At 51.1% G+C, this 25,042-nt stretch overlaps 2 protein-coding genes across 15 annotated transcripts in view; both read right to left on the bottom strand.

Moving 5' to 3' along the window:
• CD151 (CD151 molecule (Raph blood group)) overlaps nt 1-7,014 on the bottom strand; it is a 30,413-nt gene extending 23,399 nt beyond the window's left edge. For 2 of the 5 annotated variants that reach the window (XM_035327316.1, XM_035327314.1), the window contains exon 1: nt 6,996-7,014. The gene's annotated coding sequence lies outside the window, so the exon portion shown is untranslated. Of the gene's footprint in view, nt 1-6,776; nt 6,934-6,995 lie in introns of those variants that run through there. The other 3 variants (XM_035327315.1, XM_035327313.1, XM_035327317.1) reach the window with 2 other exon arrangements.
• Nucleotides 7,015-12,972: 5,958 nt separating this feature from the next.
• Nucleotides 12,973-25,042, bottom strand: part of CRACR2B (calcium release activated channel regulator 2B) — a 43,299-nt gene continuing 31,229 nt past the window's right edge. For 7 of the 10 annotated variants that reach the window (XM_035327267.1, XM_035327264.1, XM_035327261.1 and 4 more), the window contains exons 11-19: nt 21,626-21,705; nt 20,529-20,689; nt 19,137-19,435; nt 18,862-19,003; nt 18,536-18,617; nt 16,229-16,343; nt 14,760-14,867; nt 14,288-14,364; nt 12,973-13,462 (exon numbers count right to left, since the gene is read on the bottom strand). In XM_035327267.1, coding sequence (XP_035183158.1) covers nt 13,378-13,462; nt 14,288-14,364; nt 14,760-14,867; nt 16,229-16,343; nt 18,536-18,617; nt 18,862-19,003; nt 19,137-19,435; nt 20,529-20,689; nt 21,626-21,705 — 1,149 coding nt within the window. In that variant the 3' untranslated portion in view covers nt 12,973-13,377. Of the gene's footprint in view, nt 13,463-14,287; nt 14,365-14,759; nt 14,868-15,893; nt 16,344-16,462; nt 18,156-18,438; nt 18,618-18,861; nt 19,004-19,136; nt 19,436-20,528; nt 20,690-21,625; nt 21,706-25,042 lie in introns of those variants that run through there. The other 3 variants (XM_035327260.1, XM_035327259.1, XR_004751214.1) reach the window with 3 other exon arrangements.

Below are 25,042 nucleotides of genomic sequence, written 5' to 3' on the forward strand. Positions count from 1 at the left end.
AACAATAAACACGTTTACACGTAGAGACGGATGCAGTGCTGGATGCCCTATGGCAGCTACGCTGAATTTAGCTCCAGTCCCAGAGGACAGCTTGTGAAAGCAGAATTTTCTCCTCTAGCTGTGTCTGCTTTTCCCTTTCATAGCTGTGCTGTCAGAAGCCTGGAGAGCCATGAACCACGTTTCCCAATGCCCTGACCAACTCTGAGTGCAGATGGGAAGTTAACAGCCAGGATTTTTAACAGCCTGGTCTAAGTGCGGTGGCTTAAATTCCCTTTTTTTTCCCAGTCTGGGGACACATCCCACAGCAGGGGAAAGCCCTGGGGGGTGCGCAATGCACACAGCAGGCTTTGCTTAGGCTCATACTCCAGGCATAGCACAGGAGCTCAGCAGCAGGCTTGGATCCCTCCCCTGCTCAGCAGGAGGAACGAGACAGCAAAACTCAAAGGTGAAGAAGCCAGCCTGGTGGTTCCTCTTACCTCAAACACAGAGAGAGGTCCTGCTGATGAAAAACAACAACAACAAAAAATTGGACAAAGGAAATTGGAGACTACATGAGGCTGTGGCAAGTAATCTCTTCTCTAGCAGACCTCTCAGGGCAACACTGGGGGCACACAGGACAAGAATTCCTCCCCTCCGGACTCCACTAGAGCTAAGAAGAGATGCTGACATTCACGAGCCGTGACTCACGCCGGCCCCCTCCAGCACCCCACGCTCCCTGGCTGGCATGCCGGACATGCCGGCACGGCTGGCATCTGCAGGCTGGCTCAGGCAGTGTGTAAGGTTCACTCAAACTGTGCTTCCCCCATGTTTTTCTCGAATGTTTCAGCGTTGTGGTCACCGAGGATCAGAGCACTCCCTGAAAACCACCACGCTGGCACCACCGCTCCGGCACATTAGCAGGTAACAGGTCAGCAAAGCCCAAAACGTGATCCACTCGACACACCACAGAAACGCCTTCCCTGACGTTCCTACCTCGGACCTCTCTCGGCTGCAGTTTTTAGTGGGGTTCGTCAGTGACAGAGCCAAAGAGCCAAAGCTTTTCGCAGCCCAGCTGCGTCCGCGAGTGACCAGCCTGCTGGGTGCTGGACGGAGCCGCGAACCTCAGCGCACAGAGCTCAGCCTAAATAAACAGCAAAGAGTCAGTGCAGGTCGAAACCTCTGCAAACAAGGGTCCTAAATCATCGTGTGTCTCTAATGAGCTGCCAAGGACCCCCTGTTACCCTTCCTGATGCCCCCTCCTCACCCTGCCAGGCCAGCATCCCTCTCACAGCCCTGTAAGGAGCCGCCTGCACCTCGCACGTGTCCGGCTCATTTCACTGCTCCCTGTAACTCACCCACAGCCCTGCACCAGACTTCTCCAGCAAGTAGAGAGCCATAAGCACCCGACCAGACTGAGGAATTTTGCTTAGAAGCATAGACCAAGCTGGTCATAGCCAAACTTGGTCCAGACCCCAAAACACATCCCTCTACCTGACACACGATACCTGAAGTGAAAACTAGGAACCCTCCTCCTGGCCCTTCTCCTGTATATTTCTCCACCACGAGGGGGGAAGCATTCCGGGGTGAGGGACCAGACCTAATTTCACCTCACCCATTTGTAAAGCACAGCCAGATCTTTCTCCTGCAGCATCTCCAGGTGTTTCTTCCTCTCAACCTCTCCCTCTGCTAAGGGGGCAAAACCACTTGGGAAACTTGCTGCAGGCTTAGGAGATGCTAGGAGCACGCACCTCTCCCTTGTAGCTACAGGGACAAACTCCATCCGAGCACAGGCACCTGGGCAAAGCCTCACAGCTCTTGCCCCAGCTCCCCACAGGAACCCAGGCTGGAAACGTGAACTTTGCTCCTGTGTTCAGATCTGCCTCTAGCAGTCGATAAGAAACAAGGCTCAGTGCCAAACGTTTGATGTCGCCTGCTTCTGGCCCAGCAATAATGAGTCTTTGTTGGGAGAACCAGGAGCGACCCGTGGGCCCGAGCAACATCTCTTTTCGCACCTCCCACAGTTCTCTTTGCCGGCCTTTCCCAAGATTGTTTTGTCTCCTCTCACCTTGCTGCTTCCCACATGCTCCGTCCAGAAGTTTCCAAGACCCGTTTTATACTACTCCCAGCTAATGAAAGCTGCAGCACAGATCTGCAGGTAGGAAAAGCACCCGGGTGGCAGCCCACCGAGGGGCAGGCGACTGGCACTGCGTGGTTAAAGCTCTACTCGGCTGCCTGCTCCCTGCTGCCAGAGGCTGTGGGTCAACACCCCACTGAATTTGAAGACCTACCAAGTACCCTTCCACTCATTTCCATTAATTCCTGCTGCTCTGCCTTACCCCACTAGGCCAACAGCATACACGTGCCTCCAGCATACACCTGCATGCATACAAAACAGAGATACCTCTAGCTTCAGGAGGACCCCAGCACGTGAAGTGGCAGCTACTTATGTTCATCTTCTTCTTACCTCCAGCACTTCTCCATGAAGAACCCACCTAGCAAGAGGAATTTAGGTGAAAAGCATGGACCCAGCCAGTCGTACTGGCCCTGACCCCTCTTATTCTGCCATGAAGTGCAAGCCAGCAATTATCCTGCTGCTCCTTCTGCCGGGAATTTTATTACCCTGCAGCAGCCAGGGCTAGGGACTAATAGGACTGATTGAATTCCCTCCCCGGGATGCCAGGCTGTTGAGATCACAGGCAGAGGAGTCTGGCAGGCGGGACGGAGCAGAGCAGTGGCAAGGGGAGACGCTCATCTGCAGTGCTGCTATCACAACGCTGGTATTTGCCAAGAGGGCCTGGCAGCAAATGGCTTTGTGCCGTAGGGAGGGATGGCATGAGGCTCTCTGCAGACCTGGCAGATCATCTGCATCCTGCAGCCCTGCCGCTCGCCTCTCCCTTTGCACTAACAAAGTGCACGTGGAAGGAAGAATGGGAAAACGGGGGAAATTTCACAGTTTACAAATGGTGACACCATTCGTTTCACTCCAGCTTGGCTGCCAGAGGAAATCGGTGTCCAGACTTTGAAAGGAAGGAGGAGCAAGTGGGATGGAAGGAGGCCTGGCCTTCACCTTCGGGATCTGGAGGTTTTCCAACAAGCAGGAAGACTAGGTTTCTATTCCTCGCAGCCAAGGAAGCTGGGATGTGCTGTCATTTCCAGGAGTCACACTCCCTCCGGCTTTCCGTGATCTCAGCTGCTGGTGCACACGCTCAGGAAGCAGCTGGAGATAACCTAGGGTCAAGCCCAGGAGCAGAGGGGAGAGGGGAGAGGTACAAGAGGGTCTTTTCTTGAGCTTTAAAGGGCAGGACTGACAAGGCCACTGGGGACAGCAGCAGTACACTGGGACACGAAATAGCACAACTCCCCTTTTTGTTTTTTCAGGGTCAGTACACCCACCTTTTATCTTTCTAAGCTTCCTCCTTAGATGGAAGGCACAAGAAAAGCACAGGGACAGTACAATTGCTTTACAAGGGACCTGGAAACGCCAGACAAAATAATTCGTCACATGCGGGTATACACAGTGATTATAAAGATGTTGAGTCCCACCTCAAAACTCCTTGAGTCCCCCAGCAGTTTTTGTGCAGTGCCACAGAAACACACAAACATACCTCGCCCTCCTATGCATAAAAAGTAGAGAAATGCATTCCTTAGCACAGAAGCCAAACTTCATAGGAACAAGTGAATTTACCCATGGGATGACCCAACTGAGAGACAGAGCTCACAAGTCAGCCCCTTCAGGGTTGTCTCAAGAGCAAGAGAATCGTTGGTATGGGCCATGTAGGCAGCTGCAGATTTGTGCCACAACTTCTATTAGATGGGAATAATATAAAATGTGTCTTGGAAACTTCTTGACATTTAGCTAGCATGCCATCAGCCACCCCCACCTAGCATTTTTGCTTGACAAAGGGATACAAGCAGCTTTTTTCCACCCCCTTGCTGAAGAATGTCTCACGCCCAATAGCTCAAACTTGAGGAGGCCACACCAAAAATACCTTCTGCAGAGCCCAGATTTGGCTGTGCAAACCTTACTGTGCTGAAAGAGAAGCAACATCAAGCGTAAGGCAGAACAGTGGGAGACTGGCAGAGCAGCGCACGAGCACTCACGTAGGCTGGGTTCATCATTTGCAGTCTGGAGGAAGAGAAGGGCAGCGGGAGAAGAGAGGAACACAGCAATCCTGCAAAAAGTGCCAGACTGCACTAGCAGGGCTCACAGCCCCGAGTCCTCGCGTTGGTCAGCAAAGCTGCTGACACCACGCAGGCTGCGAGGGCTCAGCAGCCAGCAGGAATGAGGCAAGGCAGTTCATCTCTCCCGTGCCATGCTGCAGCCTGGCAAAACGAGCCTTGTTTTATATCTCGTAGTACCACCTGGCAGCAGCAGGATGAGCAGTGCCACAAAGGGCTGCTGCTCTTCATCTTAGCCAGCACTAATGACAGCACAAGTCATTGTGTGAAGCCCTGGAGGGCAGGAAATGTAGTCATGTTTATCTCAAACACAGACCTACAGCAAACCACTCTGACTCCGTTTCCTGACCACTTTCAGACTGGCACGGCACCTCCCTACTGCACAAGGGTGGGAAGCTAAAGCTTCTGTGAAATACCATTTAGGCTGGTATGCCTTGCTAACTCCGAAGATGGGTTGTGCATTAGGTCCAAAAGGAGGGCCACAGTCCCAACTGGGCTATCAAACTTTCTCTTACTCAGTGCTCTTGGCAATGTCCCTAAGAGCAAGCCCTCCTATTACACACCTGCCTTGAGACAGGAGGAAAACATTGCTGTTAAGCACCCAGAAAACATACAGCAGGAAGGACTAACCACCTCGGACTCCGGAGTGAAACGAGAACAGCTGTCATACACGGGACATGGCCTCCAGCTAACAGAAAAGGTACGGTCTTATCGGGCAACATAGCGGAGGGACTGCCAGGACTTTCACCAGGCAGCTGAGGGCTGGGATTCTCCTCCATTGCAGGAGTCTACCAAGAAACTTTAAAAGAAGCCATCAGCCGCCCAACATATGTGGCGGTTTTGGAACAAAACATGCTTTTTGCAGAAATATAGCACATGGACAGAAAGATGTTCAGATCAGGAAGTCAAGGACATCATCAGGACACTACAGAGCAAGGGTGTAAGGTACACACAGGAGCCCTGAGCCTGCTGCCTTCTCCTCCTGACAACCCAAGCTCTCAGGAAGGATACCAGGCTTAAAATGCTGGAGCTTTTGAGCAGCTGTAATGAGCCTGAGCAGACACTCATACACGCAGGGCACTGTTAAGTCTTTGACCTGTCACCAGATGCCTCGGGTAAAACAAGTGATGCTGCCCCAAACATTGCCCAGCTTCCAACAGCGTTCAAATCGGGCTCTTCTCATCCTAGACACACAAACGCTTGGCAAAGAGTGCAGATGAATGACAGGCTGCGTCAAACAAAGATGTAGCTGTACTTTCCTTAAAGTCATGGCTTTTATTCATACAAGTCTGAGGTTATACTAGGAATTTTGACCCAAGTTTACGTGAAAGACCATTAGGCTTTTACAAAATCTGCTTTACATGAATTCAACCGCTTCCCATGCGTGCTAAGCCCTGCTTACCCAGCAGTTGTCACACTGGCACCTATTATCGTCCGTGGTCACAGTCAACATCCCAACTGGTGGGATGCAGAGACGTTTTACACAGCTCCTTTTCTCTCCATCTCAGCCCACAGCAGCGCAGAAGAGACGGATGCTATGCTCTCCCCATCACAAGTCGTTATCTTTGGCAGCAGACAGAGTCGAACAGGACCAGGATGGACTTTTTTCTGAGTGACAACACGCTACTGACACCCAGGCAGCATCCGACACACCAAAAGATCCCCTAAGAACCCAGGCAACAGCCTCACAGACGGCAAAGGAAACCTATTTTGGCAAAAGGGACTTGTTTCAAAACTGGTTCAACAAAATGGCAGCCCCTGGGCATTACCTCTGATGGGTGATGACATTTAAATTAACCCCTGCTCTAGCAGACACAGCCCATGCTCTCAGAGCAAAAAAGAAAGCAGTTCAGAGGGATGGAGGTAGCACAGCAAGGTACTTTAAGGGATGCTATAGAGTAGCCTGAAATAAAAGGTAAATAACTTTAAAGTCCAGCAGGATACTGCAACAGGTTAATCACTCAAGACCTTGAGAAGTCAGATTTTAATTTCACATTAAATTTACAGCAGTTCACATTCTTCATAAGATGACCTGGAGCAAAAGGCTAGTGGCAAAGACCCCTCACGGCAAAGATCCCTCACTGCAAGCAGCGCTACGGGACAACAATAACCCACCGCTGGCGCTGGTTCAGCTTCTGCAGGAAAGCAGTGGAACAGTGCCTGGGTTTTCCAGTAAGCCTCTCTCCCCCTCTTCTGCCTCCCACAGCCCTGCAAGTTTAACCTAAAGTCCAAGCCCCATTTTCACAAAAGGGTACCTTAACTAGAGAAATAAGTATTGTTTCACAAGGTTACAGCAATGTTGAGCACCGTTCCTAACGCACAGACCGTGCAAAGCTCCTGAAGCCCTCCGCAGTGAACAAAAAAAAAAGAAAGCACCTTGTGAAACACTGCGGAGCACAGCGTGCGGGAAGCCCCGCAGGGCTGCTCCGCGCTCAAGCAGCAAGCGAAGCAGCCCCGTGCCTAGCGCTGACTTTTGGCGACCACCGGCACGGCACACAAGCCACCTCCCCGCCTGGTGGCCCGAAAACTCTGCCCCAATTCCCCCTCGTCCCCGTCCCCACCGCGCCGCCCGCCTCCCCTCAGCCCGCCGGCCGCCATTTCGGGCCGCCCCGCCTCACCCCTCAGCGCCGGGCCGCGGAGCTCCGCGGCGCCTCACGGAGCGGGCAGGGAGGGAAGGGACGGCGGCAGGAAGGAGGGAAGGAGGAGGCAGAGAGGGCGGCCCGGCCCGGCACGGCTCTGCCCGGCCCAGCCCCGGGACACCCAGCGGGCGCCGGCGCCCTAACAGGCTGTAACACCGTGCTCTGGTAGCAGCGACCTCTGCCTCTCGCCGCCTTTACCTCAGCCGCCGTTCCCATTGCCGCAGGCACCACGTTGCAGCGAACTCCAGCTCTTCCTCAGATTTTGATTTTTTTTTTTTTTTTTTTTTTTTTTTTTTTTTAAGGCGTCAGAGCTGCTCGTTAAAGAGTTTTCCGTGAGACATCCTGTACATCAAGCCCTGACTGGCACATTGCCTCATCCTCCCATTACCTCACTTCAACTTCAGTCCAAATACTTCTCCAGTAACAGTCCCAGAAGATCACCCCCAGTAACAGCCCTTCTGGGACCCCTCCCAGATCCTCACCGCTCCCTCGGTGGCCGAGGGGTCTCACGTTTTTTTAGGGGTGGGTGGGAAGAGAGGGAGAAGAGGCCAGGTTCGGGCCTCCTTGGGTGCTGGTCTGTAAGCTAGAGACCCGTGTGCCCGACTAAACAATTGCTTCATCCCTCCCAACAAGTAAAGCAATTAATAAACTGATACCACACTTCTTCTAAGGCATGAGAACAAGACAGCCAGCTGAAGAAGCCCTGTACAGACCACTGCGAGAGACTTACTCCACTGTGGTTTTGTTCAGCATTACTTAGCATCATCCAATTTACAGTGAATCAGAGGGTAGGGACGGGTTTAAAGAATAGGGATCATGTCACACCAAAACCAGCAGAGAACAGCCTGCTTCACACAGAGGAAAATATACAGGGATGGGTTTTTCCATGCCTCCGAAAGTGCAAACAAAATAGCGTGAGAGTTACGTGTGAAGTACAAGCAGCATTATAAAAAGACTGCCAGAGGGGGGAAAAAAAAAAAATCTCCCATCTCCCCTCTGCCCACGGGATCCTAAGCTTTAGTTTAGAGCTCCTGGAGAGCCAAGTGATTAAACAGAGCCCCAGGGGATGAGCTCACGCTCCGACATCAACATTTCTTGCAGAGGGTGTGCAGCAGAGGCAGGAGGCAGCAACACAAGCACAGGCACCGACCGCAGCCCCCAGCCCTCCTCGGTGGGGTGCTGAGCGTTCCTGCTCTTGGCTGCTGCCTTCTCCCCGTGTTCCTGGAGATTTCATGTGCAAACAAGAAAGAGATCAGCCTCCCACCCTGGCAGATTTGGGTCAGCAAGTGGGCATGATTAGATACAACTGCTGTCTGTGTGGCAGTGGCGTGCTTGAGGAAGCCTGCCCGTAAAGGCAGAATCCCCCACAGAATCCCCTTTTCCCCCGGTTCCTCAGTTCATTATGGGAATGTGCAGGAGCCCAGCAGCAAGGTCACATGCAGGGAACAGCACTGCGGTGCTTTTCTGTAGCAATTTGCCATTTCAGCGCTCGCTGTGGTTGCTGCTGTCTCACCTGTAGGACCCACCACCGCTACCTCTACCCAGAATTGCACAAATATAATCCCTGTAAACATTTAATTATATATTACCCTTGATAAGAAAACTTATTTTACTGTGATTTTCCTAGTTCTTCCATAGCCTAGTCACTTCAGAAGAAGCAGGCAGCTACTCTTGTGCTTGCAGGATCAGGGCCTTATTAAACTGCTTGGCTTGATACGCACATAAAGCATGCCTTGCGGGGCTGGGGAGTCTGGAGCCGGATTACTCCAACTGCACCAACTGAAAATTCACCGCGCCTCATAAAGAGGTAAGTAACGAGCAGGCTGAGCGAGCTAACCAAGCTCTGAGCTGCAGCACTGTGGATCTTACTGGGGCTGAGCAGATTTACAAATAGAGTATTTAAAGGTAGATAGCACAAGCTACAAGATACATTTAAACCCAAAGCTTAAGTATTTGTTCTATATATATACGTATATATATGCATGCACTAAGCAATTAGGAAGTAAAGAGTGTGAAAGTATGTGAACAGCAGATGGTCAGAAAATAATCCAGGAAGAGACTGCATGGTCCCCATAAGAACAGATTAAATGTGTTTAGGTGGAAACTATCTCTTGGAGTTCAAGCTGCTGGAATAAAGCAGTTCTACAGCGGCTGGTGAGCCAGTGTGAGCAGTTGCACCTGGCATGCCTCGGGGTGCCAGCAGCACCCCAGGAACAAGCTGCCTGAAAGGAGCAGAGGCACTCCACAAAGCCAGCTGCATGTGCTTAATCGCCGATGGATGGTGCAAGCCTTTGCAAGGGGAGCCCTGCATTGCTCAGTTTCTTTTCACCCTGGTCAGCCCCCCAAAGGCCTCCAGTCCCGAGACAAAGGCATGTGAGGTGGGTGGAAGCTGCTGCATGTCTCCTGTTTGTTCAAGTGGAGGTGACAGCAGAGAATCAGGATCCTCATGTGCCCTCGTGTTTTTTTGTTTTGTTTTGATTTGATTTTTTTGTTTTGTTTTTATTTTTTTGTTGTTTTCTAGCAATGCCCTTTATCATTCCCCAAGCTGAGTACATTTCCCATTTCCCCCCAATATCTTACCCCATCACAGACATAGGCAGAAGAAAGCAAACATCCCAAGCCTTTGGGATTCCTGCATTTGTCCCATGGGAAGGCTTTAAGCCTAGTCCCAGGGCTTAGTGCGCTCTCTTCAGCCCTGTTTTGGCTTTTGAAATAGATGCTGTCAGGCTAATCCTGTTATGCTTATCCTTAGCATATGAACACAAAAGAGAAAAGTGAAACACAAGGCAGAGCAGGGTCCCTTTGCCTGCGTGCAGGGCTTTGTGGGACTGTGGCTGCTTATCAGAGCAGCTGTTTTTTTCTCCTTTGCTCCTAGCTCTGATTGTATACACAGCTGCACTGCTGTTTGTGCCAGGATAGGCTTCTCGGGCTGTGAGCGTATTTTCTTGTGATAGGATTCCAAAATGCTTTACAGATTATGTGCAAAAAGTCACCTGTCCACTAAGAGACCGCAGCCAATGCAGTGCAGGAATAAGCCCCCAGGCAGAGTCTATTTTTCATCCTCCCTTGTCTCATACCACCTTAGGGTATCACTATTACTTGCTTTTTGTTTATGTTGGAGTTTCCATCAGTCACCTGCAGAGTGTGGCTGCTCCCAGGGCTTCCGTTCAGAGGCAGGAGAGATTCTGATGAAAGCCTGTTTTTGGCTGGGATCGAGTTAATTTTCTTCATAGTAGGTATGGCACTGTGCTTTGGATTTAGGATGAGAATAATGCTTATAACATGCTGATGTTTTCATTGTTGCAGAGTAATGCTTACATAGAGCCAAGGACTTCCCTGCTTCTCATGCTGCCCTGCCAATGAGGAGGCTGGGGGTGCACCAGGAGATGGGAGGGGACACAGCCAGCACAGCTGCGCTGGAGTGACCAAGGACCTGTTCCATACGGCATCATGCTCACCAATAAAAGCTTGAGAAAGGAAGGAGGAAAGGTGACACATTAGGAGTGATGCTGTTTATCTTCCCAAGAAACCGTTACGTGTGATGAGTCCTGCGTTCCTGGAAGTGGCTGAACATCTGCTGCTGATGGGAGATAGCATGGGTCTGGTATCACAAAGGTTTAAAAACTAACAACGTGCACCTCCAGAATGTAAGGATCTAGGTCTTCCAACAAGAAATTTAAACATTGTCCAGAAAAGCAACAGAACAGCATCCAAAATAAACCCCACCCTGGTGCTTACTGTTGTCCAAGGGCAACCTGCTCAGCCTCTGTGCCACTTTGTCATGGGTGAAACAAAACTGCACCTTGTCCCCACTAAAAAAAGTTATAGTTAACTACTCCCTGTGCTGGTTGTAGCAGGAGAAACAAGTACTAATTGCTTTGGCCAAAGCTACAGGTAGACAGTTCTGTAAATACACAAATGTATCGAAACAAACATAGGGCACAGGGATTAAGAACTATGAAATTCCTAACTCTGGTGAACAGGATGTATGGGATATTACCAAATACATCTAGTTCTACAAGTATGGATGCAAGGAGACAATGTGCCCTCTCAGAAGGCTCTGCAATGGCCCCAGTTCTCCCAGTTCCCTCTTCCCTGCTCTGCCTTCCCAGCAGCCAGGCTCTGGCTGCTTTAAAGAGAAAAAAAAAAAAAACAAGACAGGAGACAAATTGTTCCTGTGCTGCCTCTGAAACAAGGGGTTCAGATCAACTCTCTCCCTGCTTTTATAACTTATAAACCTCCTGTGGGTGCCACCACCGGGGACAGAGCGCTCAGCACTTCCTGAGCGCTGTATGCTACAGTGGGCAACTAAAAAAGGCAACCGAATCTCCTGCAGCTCCTGAAAAAAACCTCTTTCAACACAACCATTTGCAAGACAGCATTTCTTTATTGTCTGCACTCTGCTTGCACACTAAGAAAACATACTTAAGGTTGTACACCAAAAAAAAGGGGCGTAGTTCTTTGTTTTTACTGTAGTATGACAACACCGATGACAGTAATACACAGTGTCCCATACTCGTGTGCCAGCTATATTTCTACTCCTTTATCTTTCATGTGCTTTGCATGCAGTGTGGGAGGTGCACATTCAGACCACGTTAGCAGCCTGGATACTGCTCTCTTCCTTCTAGCAGCTTCCCAAATCCTGCCCAGGATGCAGCTGCAGGTAAGTAAATGTTAGCGTTATTGGTGTGCCTGGACCAAAGACACCAGTTCTCGGTGCTGCTCCTTAGTAACCTGCGACTGGAGCATGATGCAGATGGATCACTGACAGCAGCTCCTCCAAGTCAGGCAGTGGGTTTGACCCATTTAACAGGGGATAATATCTATGCTTCTTCACGGCCACATCAGCTAGAACACAGCAAGTCCACAACTGCACTGTCAGGCAGTCTAAATATTACAGGTGATTTCTCAGATTAGATTTCCCTTCCCAAACATCCTTTCTCACAAACACAAGCAGTTCCACTGTGCTACCCTAAGCTCCAAACCAGCAGCTTCGGTTCCTTCAGGCCTCCCCTAACTCACTGCTTCCCGGTCCCTGCAAGGCATTTGTGCAGTTAAACCCACCAGCTCTACAACAGCATGAGCCCCAGCCAGCCCGCAGCAAGGACTGAGCAGAAACAATACATGTAGCTACTCCTTTTAATCAGGAATCCGGCTCTTTGGAGAGAATCTCCCTCTTTCCTATCAGGATTAAATGGCACAGGGAGGAACCATGGAAGTTCTTTGTAATGCTGATGGGCTGTAGATGACTCAGAGCACATCCCTGCCTGGGATATTCCCAGAGAAAATTGTGCCATAAACAGACATTCGGAGTCAGAGTCAATGCCTTATCCCCAGAGAGGAAAGTCAGTGGATATAGATAGGCCTTCCCTACGCTGCGAGGTTGGGGACCTGTTTCATAGCTGCGTTATCATGTCGTGTGCCCAAGATTTCACAGTCACATGCAGAAACGGGTTCAAGGAGAAACTCACACGGCATTAAGAGCAACCGAGCTGTGAACAGAGAAAGCGTCACACCCCAAAGGACACAGGGGCTCCGTGCCCAGGCACAGCAGCAGCTACGCAGCGTCCTGCAGAGCCAGAGCAGCCGAGAGGGGCACATTTAGGGCCAGATCCTACCTCAGCCCTTCTCTTGCTTGGGCCCTTCATAAGGAAAAGGAGGAAAAGTTCCAGTAGGTACGTTTCACAGCTGAGGCAGCTGCCTCGTGATTCCAGGCCATGTATGTACTGCGGATATGTCAGCTCCTAACTGCTGGAGACCTTTCAGGAAAGAGTAAGAGAATGGGAGGAAGCAGGCGGCACGCAGCCTTGAAACAGGCTGTGTATGGCCCCCGGTAGGTACAGCACAGCGCCTGCAATAGGTGCCAGCACCATGGTCACCCGCGAGTCTCGGGGCAATGCTCTGTGTCCTGTAAACAGCACGAGAAGGAGGGTAACAAAGTGAGGAACGGCGTGGGGATGAATGGTTTTATCAGTATGTCCACATATAGAATCAGTTAACTGCAGTGTTGGCAAGTTAAAGCAAATTTCCCAGCAAGTGCAGGGCCCGATTCAGATCTTACAGGGACTGACGGAGGCTTTCCCGTTGAGAGCAAGCTGTCAGCTGGGCTCTGCTCTACAGAACCGAGAGGAGGAGGATGCGCTTTGAGACAGAAGGATTACTACCTGGAGATAGCCCAAATTTAAAATTCTCTCTTTATTTCTTACACTAAAATAATGTATTTAACACAGCTCCCACTGCATCCTCCGTGGTGTTGCTAGGCCACTGTGCCAGAAACAAAAGGAAACGGCATTTCACAAGGAAGTGACCACTCCGGACAGAAGACGTAGTTTGTGCCAGACTAGCCCAATTCCCCCAAGAAAGCAGAGACCAGGGCTGTGTGAGAGGTGGGAAATGGAGCAGTACAGATCACACGTACATTTTGGCCCGATTTAGTGCCTTGAAGTTCCCAGATGGGGAAAAGCTGCGGCTTCCCTAAGTCTCTGCAGACCCGATACCATCGGATTCAGCTTGCTTCAAAGGAATCCCAGCTTCACGAACTGGTGCTGACAGGCGTCTCTTGCTGACACATCGATGTGCCTTACGTGCAGCACCCTTTCCTCCTGCTGACATCTTCCAGCTGCAGGGCATTCTCCCTCTGCCTGTCTTCTTGTGCTGTCAGCAACCTGGAACAAGCAGCACAGATCGAGAACACAAATCAAACTACTCAGCTACTCCTGCTGTGGCACCTGACTGCGCTCTTTGTTCTCCCATCATCCAGGGCCAGTCAGGATTGTAAGAAGAGAGTGGACCCAAGACTGGGCTTCTCTGGGAGCTGGGCTAGATAAACCACACACACAAAATGAGCACGAAGGTGTGCGCTACGGGACACATCATTTATCTAAGTAAATCATCCCAGTTAATAAACAGCCACGTCCTGCTGTGAACTTAACAGAGGTGTTATAGCAGGAGAGGAAGGGATAAAAGAAAACAAAAGGATATTTTTCTCGCAAGATTTCAAAGAATTTTTCAAAAACACTTGCTTTTTTAAAAATGATTAGTGCAAACCTCCTTCGGCCTTACAAAGTGTCCCCCCTTATCCTTAGCAAGAAAAATATTACTCCCAAAATATCACAGTCTCTGTAACGCTTAGTAGGGAAGAACCCCTCCACCCCCCCAGAAGCACGTGTAGCTTGCAAATTGAAAATGCCAACTTAAAATCTGGGATAGCACACCCAGTTCTTGTGATGCAATGGTCAAATTCAGCTCCTGATTTTTCAACAGACAGCTCCACCAGAGGAAGATGTGCATGCGACGATGTCCAGTCTATGCCTGGTGCTCTCCAGCCACAGAAGATTAGGGCCCTGGAGTCAGTGGGGAAGAACCCATTGCTCCAGGTGTTTTTAGTGACATGGCAAAGTCCGTCTGACAGCGCCTCTTCTTGCCCATTCCCTAGGAGAGCCCACGCCAGTGACCTACAGCTGGGGATATTTCCTGCTCCCGTTACTGACCTGGCCATGTGCAGCATGGGCTCCATGATGTTGTAGCCGGTCATCGCACTGCACTCATAGAAGACAGCCTTGTATTCCTGCCAGAGAGCACAGCACGCACCCACCTCAGCTGCCAGCTCACCCCACCACCCACCCACACCCCTGGGAGCTGGCCCACCCTCACCACCAGGATGCATCGTGTGGGTCCTTGAGTGGGAAAGCAGACCTGTGCTCTCCCCTCAGAAAAAAAACTAAGCATCCTTGCAGGCAAGGAGGCATCGAGCCTCCAGAGCAATGCATGAGCATGCCCCCAGGGCTGTTGTCTGCCACGTGCTGGTCCCCACCTCATCTTCCCTGGTACCACGGGGACCTCGGTACGTGTTGGTGTTGGGGTGGGGAGGGAAGGTACCACACTGGGAAATGGCTCCAGGTTGCTCTGCTCCCAGCTGGAGGGAGGCTGCTGGGCAGGTGGAGCAGGGGAGCAGAGGCACACCTTCGCCAGCCTTTCCCCCTCTGCCCTGGGGACATGCCGGGTCTCTCTCTGCGCGGCATCCATTTTATTTCCAAGCAGAAAGACCACAGCTCCATCCTCGATACCTTCCTGCAAAAGAAACAGAGCAAAGCACCCTAGGGACTCAGCTGAGGGACAGAAATATCTCAAAGCAGATCCTGTTCCAACTCATGCAAACAAGAGCTCTGCCACTGATTTCAGTGGCAGCAGGATTAGGGTCCCTCAAGAAGCTGCCAAAATATTCCCTTCAAGTACATTAAAGGGCTGTTCCTCAAATAGCCCGAGGGGTTTGTGGAAGGAAGCTTAAACCATGGGAATATATTTCAAATGTCTGGTGTGTGCAGCTGGGATGCTGAGAGAGGGGAGGCAGGGAATAAATTCTTCTCTGGGAAATACAAAGCCCAAAGAAAAGTCCAGCAGCCTATAGGGCACACTGCATTTAAAACCAGGCAGGACTTGAGTTCTAATTTTTTTTTGCTGTCTGTGTAGTACTATTTGTCTAAGGTGCTGTTCTAAACTGCGCCATCCCTTACTGAAGACCCTCTGGACAAGTTGTAAGAGGCCGAGTAGCTTCCAGCTCTTACAGTCTCTGCAGTAACTTATTTCTAGGCAATTCCTGGAGCCCACTACCTTTGGTAAAACTCCCTACAGCTCCACTAGAGCATCACCAGAGTAAGACTGCAGGATGGGGATGGAAATTATTTCCAAACTTGACTGCCCCGGATGACTTACAGTACCTGAAGAGTTTAGGTTTCAAAGCAAAAAAAAACAAAAAACAAAAAACAAAACAAAACAAAACAAAACAAAAACTAAGATGCGAGAAAGAAAAGAAGGGAGATTATTAAAGGTTACAGATCTGGGGTGCTTTGATTTTCTGCATGCTCAGTTTAACCTTCCTGAAAGAAGCCTGATTTTTAGAGGCTAGTTTTGAAAATCTTAACCTTTGATTTTTTAAAATCCAAAGAAATAGATTTTTTTTTCTCCCCCAACAGGCCTCCAACCTATATTTATTGCATTTAGGACTTGGTTTTTGAGACTCAACATGGTGGAAAAAAAAAAAAAAAAAAAAAAAACTCTTGACTGTTTCCCATCAACTTTGAGCCATCTGCACACAACATATTTAACTTATACAGAGGTACTTTTGTCTCTGCTTGCAGAGACGAGCCACAGATGAATGCTTCTTGATGAGAGTTTGCAGGTAAAAATGGGTGGGATTACCAGAGTACTGAAACACAAGCTGCCACTAGATTTGTGGTACCTTCAACAAGCCCCTGGTCCCACACTCACCACCGCAGTCAGCACCTGTAACATCTGCTTCCACAATTCCTCTTCCCAAGGCCACCAGGACCTCCCGAGGCCCCCAGAACATCGCTCCCTCCCTCGCTGGAGCAAGAACAGCGCCAGGCAGAGGCAGCACCGCCAGCAGGTGAAAGCCAAGGCCCTGCTCTCACCTGGACGCTGCTCATCCAGTTGCGCACCGCGGTGAAGGAGCACTCGGCCGTGACGTCGTACATCACCAGAATGCCATCCGCCTTCCGGAAATACTGCTTGGTGACGCTCCGGAACCTGAGCCCCAACAGAACCAGAGGCACCCTCAGAACCACGAGGCGTGCAACGACAGGAAACAGAAGGAGATTATCTGACGTTCAGCACAGGCTCCCTGCACGGGCTGGCAGCTCCTGCACGTGCGATGTGTCCCCGTCCCCTGGGGCTGGCGCACACGGACTGGTGACAAATAGGTCAAATCCGCGGGCCTTTGAGACCCCAACTGTGCAGCAGGCCAGGCAGCCACGAATAGCAGGAGTCTTTCCAAACACGCTGTGCTGAGAAAGCAGGAAGGAAGGCCTTTCCAGATTGGGAAAAGAAACATGGAAGAGTCTGTTTAGGTGGGATAAGAAGAGGTAATAACCTGTAAAAAGGGAACTGGGTGGAAAAAAACGTGATCTTTCTCTGAAGTCTGGAAGAATCTGCAGACTAAGCTGTGCCATAGAATAAACTAGGCGTGCATAGTGTCTGCCCCAGTGTTGCCAAAACAGCAATTAAGATCTCAGCATCAGTACAGTCTGTTTCCAGTTTTAAACCTACAAAGCGATGCTGCCATACATAAACTCCGCAGTTAGACACAATTTCCAGGAGAAACTCCCACCAGACATCTACTTGGTCCTGTGGGTACCTGTTAGAACAACAGACTTGTATTTTGGGAATAAACTCCAATAATAAATAATAATAATAAAAATGCCTAAAACCTGCAAGCAGTTTGTGATAGGCCATGACATAACATCACATTGCATGGAAACGGATGGAACTGAACACAGCGCAAGTATGGGATCTCAGCAGGCAGCTGTGTATTTCTGCCCTGCACAGGATAACAAGCTCTCCTATTCTATTAAGAGCCAAGAAAATGCACAGCAAGTAGTGACCCTCCTGAACCCTTCAGCCGATTGCCTGAAGCCTGTCCTGTCTCCCTCCGCTAAGGGCATGGCATTCTGGCAGCTGCCCCAGCTGAGAAAGCGCAGCCTGTGTCTTTGGCAGCCAAGGTGCACCTCTGCAGCTAGAGGATAGGTTAAGTGCTCCAGAAGAAACATAAAATGCAGCATGAACCAGTTTCAGGGGAGTCACCAAGGAGCTCTCTCCTGCCCGCTCTGAGGAGTTCTTCTGTCTCATCCGTAGGATACTCAGTCAGGCCCCTCCAGTTAGAAGTAATCTGTATTTCTCTAGAGGTAAGGAAAGCTTTGGCTTCTTTCCAAACCTCCTCTTCAGTATCAGCGCTGAGCCAAGTTCTTTCCTGCAAGCACACATCTAAGACCTGCTAACGCTTCAGGGGCATACTCTAATGGTTCTTCTGCAGAGCCAATATATTGAGTTTGGCCTCTGACGCAACCTGGCCTCAGCAAACAGCCACGTTTCATGTCCTAACAACTTCCTGCTCCGCTTCAGCACCGAAAAACCCCACAGTAGTCCCCTTAAATAGAAATCTTGATCTCTTCAGTGTGAACCTTGAGTTTGGAAGAAGGAGTTCACTTTTCAATAGAGCATCCTACTGGTCTAGCTGGCTGAGGCAGACAGCATCGCTATTCTGTCGGCACAGCTCAGGATTGCCACATTCCCCTGACTTTAGCTGCCTCCCAAAGGCCTGGTCCATCTTTAGCATGGAACACCCAACACTTCTTTTTGCTAGGCTCTGAGGTTAGCAGCCCCCTTGCAAAAGCTTTTGATCTTAAGCTTCAAAGTACATCCTAAATAAAGTATAATTTACACAGAGGTAGTGGTGGGCCTGCATGTCTAGCAGGTGAGAGTGAAGCGTGTCCTCTACTACTCTGACCCTCTCCAACAGTGCTGGTGACATCTTCTAGTGATGACCTATGCTTTTGAAATCATTTCTGTCCTATGCTACAGCCCTGTCCTGCAGCTCTTTCCAGAAGCAGGCTGACACAGGAGAGCTTTGTGGACTGGAGGAGCTCTGAGTCCTACCACACAGTGATTTATGGGCAGACTACCTGAAGCCACAGCACATATGGAAAATGATTCTTCTGTCAGTCCCTAAAGCCATCTCTCCAGGCCTGCTTTGCAGCCACAACTTCGAGTGTCTCTGAAGAGACCTTTGCTGCAGGTCCAGCACTGAAACAGCTGCTGGGCACTCCCTGGTCCTGAAGCTAGTAATTTTCCTAGGGACTGAATCCAGGCGCACACATTCCTTTCCCTTTCATCCTCTTTTCTACTCTGAGCCTGGCAGTGGGGAACCCTCACAGTTTGCTTACCTTTCTTGTCCAGCTGTATCCCACAGCTGTAAAGCAACTTGGGTGTTATCCACCATCAGGCTCTTCACCTGGTAATCAATACCTGTCAGGGAGGTAACAACAGTCATAAGACCGGATGGGGAGAGAGCTGCTTGTCGTTGTAAGGCCAATAAGCAAGATCAATACTAGTTCAGGGAAACTGCCAGTTTGACTCAAAACTGGGAGTGGCACCACCCTTACTTTTAAGGTTAGAAGTTGTCTGGGCTAAAATGATGGAAAAGAAGACCATCTCCAGGCCAACTTCCCCATCCTTCTTACTCAGATGAGGCAGGAACTCTATTACTTACCGATGGTTGCGTTGAGCTCAGCCAAGAACCTGTCATAGCAGAAGCGGTGGATGAAGGAGCTCTTGCCAACGCCGGAGTTCCCTACAAACACCACTTTGAAGATGCGATCTGGGGAGCAACTGGCTGGTTCCAGCACCTGGAGCTACAACAGAAGAAAGGGATGCACTTTTGAAAAGCCCAGCTACGGACTGTGCTTTGGTTTAGGCATTAAATCACAAAAAACGTGAACTGTACTGCAAATTTACAGAGGCTGAACCCCAAGTAATCAGACTCACCCTGGTTTCAGTGCCAACGGGCTGTCCTCTAGGAGGCAATGGAGCATCATCCAAGCCATCGGCATTTTTTCTACATTCAGCATCACCCTTCAAAGTCACCTTCAACCTCTCAGCATCTGCTGCCGCTGGCCACCTCTCCTTGGCTCTGCTGTTCTCCCCAAAGTTTGTGCTGCCTCCTTCTCCTGTCTTCAGCCACGACTCGCTGCCTGGGAAGTATTTACAGCTCTTCCTGTTGGGTTCTTCCATGGCCATATCCGCTGGGAAGGCGATAGGAAGGTCCGCAGAGGCCAGTTGTCTGCATTAAAGCCCAAAGGCACCAGAAACGGGGTTTGGAGGGGAGGGAAGAGAAGGAGGGGGGGGGGGGCTGCAAATTCCCCAAACAACCAGTACGATCCAATTAGTGCACACACTGCTTCCAGAAACTCTGCTTCACACACACACACACACACCACTTTCCCTGGGACTAAGGCACCAGCAGCACCCCTGGGGGAAAGAGGCACAGCTCACTTGAGCTATGCTATGCTCAGATGTGCTGACATATATTTCATTAATTTTAATAAAAAATCCCCACCTTCTGGATTTTTCAAGGATCCCCCAGTACTGAAAAATGAGGCAAAGTATACAGAGGTGGCAGCAGAAGAAAGGCTTAAACACAAACATAGAAACAAACCAAAAGCTCTTTGTACACACGTTACTGCCCTCTGCTGAAGGCCCACAGCCGTGCTCCACAAAGCGAAGCTCCAGGACTTCCAAACACTGCTGAAGCAGAGCCGTGCTGAGGCCAGGCAGCAGCAGAGCACACTCAAACTGTTCCCATGTCGCTCCACCTGGCATTGGAGTGCCATCAGGGAGCCAAGATCCACCTCCCCCCCATTTTTTTTCTTTTTTTAAAGCTTCCTGCCAGCCATGCTGTGCTCTCAACAGCAACAAACGCCCAGGGCTCCCCTGCCCAAGAGGTGGTGCTGGGGAATAGGTGCTGTGCCCGTGCCTACACAAGGGCAGGCTGATGTCACGCAGTGGGGGCAGAGACATGGTAAGGGGAGGGACAGCCTTCAAATCACAGCTAGGAATTGCAGACCTAAACTACTGCAATCATTGCCAAGGAGCGAGGAAGCATCTTCACTCAGCCTTGGCTTTCTGTGGTTAAAGGACTAGAAGGGAGCGAGAAGACTCAGAACTCAAAGGCTTTATCCACCAGAGATCTCCGTTACCTTTGCTGGACACCAGACTGCACTTGGAAGCAAAGAAGAGAGAGCCCAAAGGCTTACTGCAGCCAGTCTGTAAGAGAGGCAGCACATCCCACTTCTATCTGCAACATTTCCCCCTTCCTGCTGGTACAGAAATCAAGGCAACAACTCCCTTCTCATGCCTGTGCCCACACCTCACCAGGGCTGCAATATTCAGCCTGGTCTTTAATGGAGCTCACGTCCCTGGTCATCCTCCCTGCATCTCCCCAAATCTGGAGCTGGGCAGCTGGAACCTCTGCCCATGGAGAACAGACACATCCTCCTGGGCTCAGGCTCCGGGGAACGGTCCCTATCTTCCAGGCCCAGCTGGAGAAGCAGCAATGAGAGGCTGAGACTCCAAAGCCTCTTCAGGGAAGAAAGGAAAAAAAAGAAAAAGCGTGTCTGGTCCCACAGACAGCACGCCTGCCAGCCGCCCAGCTATGAAGGAGCTCTGCCTCAGACCGAGCCCAGCAGCTCCCAGCCAGGAGCCCGCTCCACAGTTCACCTGGCTTGCCATCAATCCATGAGCCTGAAGCTCAGTTCTTACAGAACTGCAAGCACTGAGGGTGAGTTAAAGCTGGGAGAAATTCTGAGCCTTGACCCGTGTCTCTGGCTGGCACCAGGAGCAACTGGGAAGGGACGGGAGCTGTCTGCAGAGACCTGGTACGAAGGAGGGAAGCGTGCCACCTTCAAATCCTGTTTGGGGCTGCCAGATGCAGGGGAGATCCAGCTCCAAGCCAGGCTCTCTCTTGCAAACCAGGCTTTTGGCCAAACCAGGCGTGCTTGGCACACGCGGCTCACGAGGGCTGGTGGTTAATGCCGGCACAGCTGAGGTGACGCTTGGTGCTTGAAGTGCTCCGAGTGCTGCCCTGTGCCATGCCCCAGTGGGCAGGGTTTCTGCCTGAGGAGGAGCAGGCACGCCAGCGAGATGATCCAATTTTAATGCATCCACCCGACTCGGAAGCAGCCCCCTTGATTCCCATCCCACAAACACTCCCATAGCTTCTGGAGGAGTTAGAGGCTGCCCCCACTGCTGCGTGCAGAAGCGGCCACCACCACGTGTTTGTGTTCACTGACAGCACCCTCAGCTTCGTGCCGGGCCCACAGCACCTCGTGCCAGGAGCCGGGCCGCGTCTCCCCCATGCTCCCACAGACAGACAGCGCCGGGCCGTGGGGCCAGACAGGGCACACGGACGGACCGACAGGGTGCTCCAGCGGGCACAGGGCGACACCACGAACACGACACAGAGAGGCCCCTCTAACCGTTTGACCGGCTTGTCGTCCTGCAGGTAGCTGCCTAGCACTGACCCGTTCTTCAAGAGGGGCTTTTTGCTCTGAGGCGCCTGGAAGTTGAAAAGAGAAGGGGTGAGGAATGTCACTGCGGCCCAGCAACCTGGGCGGCCCCAGTTTAACCAGTTGCTGCAGCTGCAGGCCGCTTCGGGAGCGCAGGGCTGGAACAGACACAAGCACAGGGTTCACTCCACTCAGCTCAGCTCACTTAACTCATGCCAGAAAGCACCACTTTCCCCTTCGCAACAAAGTCCATCAGAAAATGACGGTGCCTCAAGCTGTAGTTTTCCTCTGCCAGCCAGAGCTTTCCTTTCTGTGGCTCGCTCACCCCTGTGCATCACGGCTGATTCTCTCTTTCCCCACCTGCCTTTTTATAATGCCGGCATTTTGTGGGACAGACCAGCCCCCTGCTCCACGGGTACTCACCCACAGCCACACAAGTACCACAGGAAAGAAAGGAGACTGCTCTGCCAAGGGCAACGCACGTGCTCTGCCTCACGCACACATCGCCACGCTTCCCTCCTACTTACCTCCTCTCGTCCCTACAGCCGGCGCTCAGCACCTTCCCCGAGGAGGGGAAAGCAGAACAGCTCTCACAGCCCTCGCCTCCCAGCTACAGCAGCTTTCTCTTTCCCAGGGTCAAAGAGGAGCGATTTGCTGAGATCACACAGGGGAGCCTGTGGCGGAGTGAGGGCTGACCCACCAGCTCTCCCCAGAGCCACGGGAAAGCCTTGTCCCCTCCCTCATGCTCTGTCTGAATTGCTCTGTATACCCAAAAAAACACCAAGCAAGAGACAGTGCGACAGGGTGCCACCACCCTGGCACCAGGAGCAGGGAGAAGTACTCCCTCTGGAAGCCTGGACACATCCTACCAAGTTATTTTGGGGTAAAGGTGGGGAAAAAAAGAGGAGTCAACAGCCTGCCGGATCTGCAGCAGTTCTGAGGCGACCAAACGCTGCAGGCAGCTCCTGCCAGGCCTGCCTTTGTGCTGCCTGCAGCCCAGGGGAGGACTACAGAGATTATTTCTTCAATAATCCCAGGTTCATTTTGTAAGGCAAAAACTGAAGAAGCTGCTTTGTGGGCTAGAACCCCCAAGGCACCTTTACCAGAGTCCAATTCAACAAGAGGAGGCACTCCGGACTCCCCAGAGGGCCTCACCCAACTGGGAACTTAAAGGAAAAAGAAAACATTACATATAAAACTGGTGTTTAGGAACAGCTTGAGCCACAGGAGCGATCCAGCACAGAGAGCCACTGCTCTGCAATGGTGTTTCTGGTCCAGCCAGCCAGTGGTTCCCCAGCAGGGATGGAGGAGGAACTTTTCAGGGTCTGTGCTGGGAACAGCAGGTGTGCTCAAGGGCACTCTACACCCATGGAAATGAGGAAATTGCATTATGGCCCACTTGAGGTTCGGCTGAGTTGCAGTCTTCAAGCCACCTACAGAGCAAAGGGACACCCAGGCACCTGCTACTGCACTGCCCTACCGAGAGGGGAAGCAGCCGCCTGCGGAGTACGTACCTGGGGAAGAAAGGAGAAACAACGGGGGGTGTTTTGCCACTGGTTCTGCCATGCTTTATTGGCCTGCCAGCTTTATGGAACATTTGGCTTTTCACAGTGATGGTACAGGGACAGGCGCAACATCACAGCTGTACAGCACACAGAGCGGGGATTCCACAATGGAACAGCACACATGAAAGCATTTTGGATGGGAAAGAAAAAAAAAAAAAAGGCATCTTCTGGTTTATCAGTGAAATACAAACGTATGTCCAGTGCAGTCAAAGTTCCAAAACACTCCTCGCGATGAGCAGACATGGAATTTGCTCATTCAGGGCAAGACATCTGTGAACATGCAGCACGCGAGGGTAACTCCATAGCTGGGTGGGGGCAAAACAGAACCTGGGTCTTAAAAGCACCCAGCAGCGGTTTGCACACAGGCAGAAATAGCCACACGTTGCTATCTGTGACCTAGCCACTGGGGCGAAACCGTGCCTCACCATGCTGTGGGGCCAGGTCTGCCCACCCCAGCAAGGCCAGAAACTCTTATGAAGAGCAAGGTATTAAGCTGGGCACTGAGAAGTGCAAAGGAGCAGCAGCTGGGTTGCTGTCAGCCACGTGCAGCCCAACGCCTCCTTCCAACCACTTCAAAGTCATTGCTATGAAAGAACCACTGTCATACCTTCATCTCAGAGAAATAACATAGCTCTTTGCAGCACTAAGAAAGGATATTAAAGACCTTATGTTTCTTTTTAGCTCGTGAAAGCACCAATACTCTGTGCCAGAGAGTCACGCACTAGGGATCCACAGCAGAAGGCTGGACTCTCCTTTTTGCTGCTGCAAGAAGGATTGCTATTTCCTCTCCCTCTGACAGCGGGACAGGCTGGACAGCGGATCTTCTGCAGGTGCGTGACAACAACAGCATCTCTGCAATCCCCTGGAGCCCTGCTTTCCTGCAGACTGAAACGAGAATGGCCAACGAGATGTCCTGGCTGACAAAGGAAAAAACCTTATTCCAGTACAGGCTTCGTCTGCCCAGCATGACACAGCCATGCAAGATGAGCAAAGGTGGTAGCAGGAGTTCACCCTGCTGCTGCATCCCTAGTGCCAGCAGAGGAAGGAGAAGGTGGTTCCTCTACACCACAACTCTCTGCATGGCCCTCTCTTGGGTCCGCCTGCAGCTGTCGTGTTTCAGAGCAGCCCCAGGTGGGGCATAGCAGGAAAGCAGAGAAGAAAAGAGAAGCAGACAAACTTGGCACACACAGGCACGTACCTGAACCATGGTCTCCATGGGGCACCCACGCACCCACGGGAACCCAGAAGCTGCTGAAGCATTATACATGGCAAGAGGAAGCCCTGGCACAAACATACACATCACACACACTCATATATGCTTACTTAGCAGCTTTAAAAATGAAGAAAGAAAAAAATTCTTCCCTCAGATTTCAGAAACACACACAGGCACATGCACACACACCTCACCTCCATCCAAAACAGTTACTGGAGTTATTTTCTACAGGCGCTTCTCTACTTGGAGGTGAACTCCAGCCTCTCCCCCAGCAGCTTCCCCTCTGCAGCGTACTGTCTCCTATCCAGGCACTCTCCCTGTGCTTCCTTTCTCGTTCCCTCGCACACCAGCCAGAAAAGTCTCTCAGCCTGCTGCTGCCTCTCATCACTGCAAGACAGCTACTTCCAGGTCTTCAAGTGCAGCATGGTGGCACAGCCAGGAAAGGCGCACGGCAGCAGGGAGGGGTCCAAGATGGGCACAGAGCAGCCTCAGCAATGACATTTGTGAACAACAAGACTTTTTTCATGAAAAACTAATAATTCAAAACAGATCATGTATTTGTACTCGTCTTGGAGTCTAGGAAAGGCCAGAGATGGCACTGCCGCTCCA

Source organism: Oxyura jamaicensis, chromosome 5 (assembly GCF_011077185.1).
Source record: "Oxyura jamaicensis isolate SHBP4307 breed ruddy duck chromosome 5, BPBGC_Ojam_1.0, whole genome shotgun sequence".
Classification (NCBI taxonomy): Eukaryota; Metazoa; Chordata; class Aves; order Anseriformes; family Anatidae; genus Oxyura; species Oxyura jamaicensis.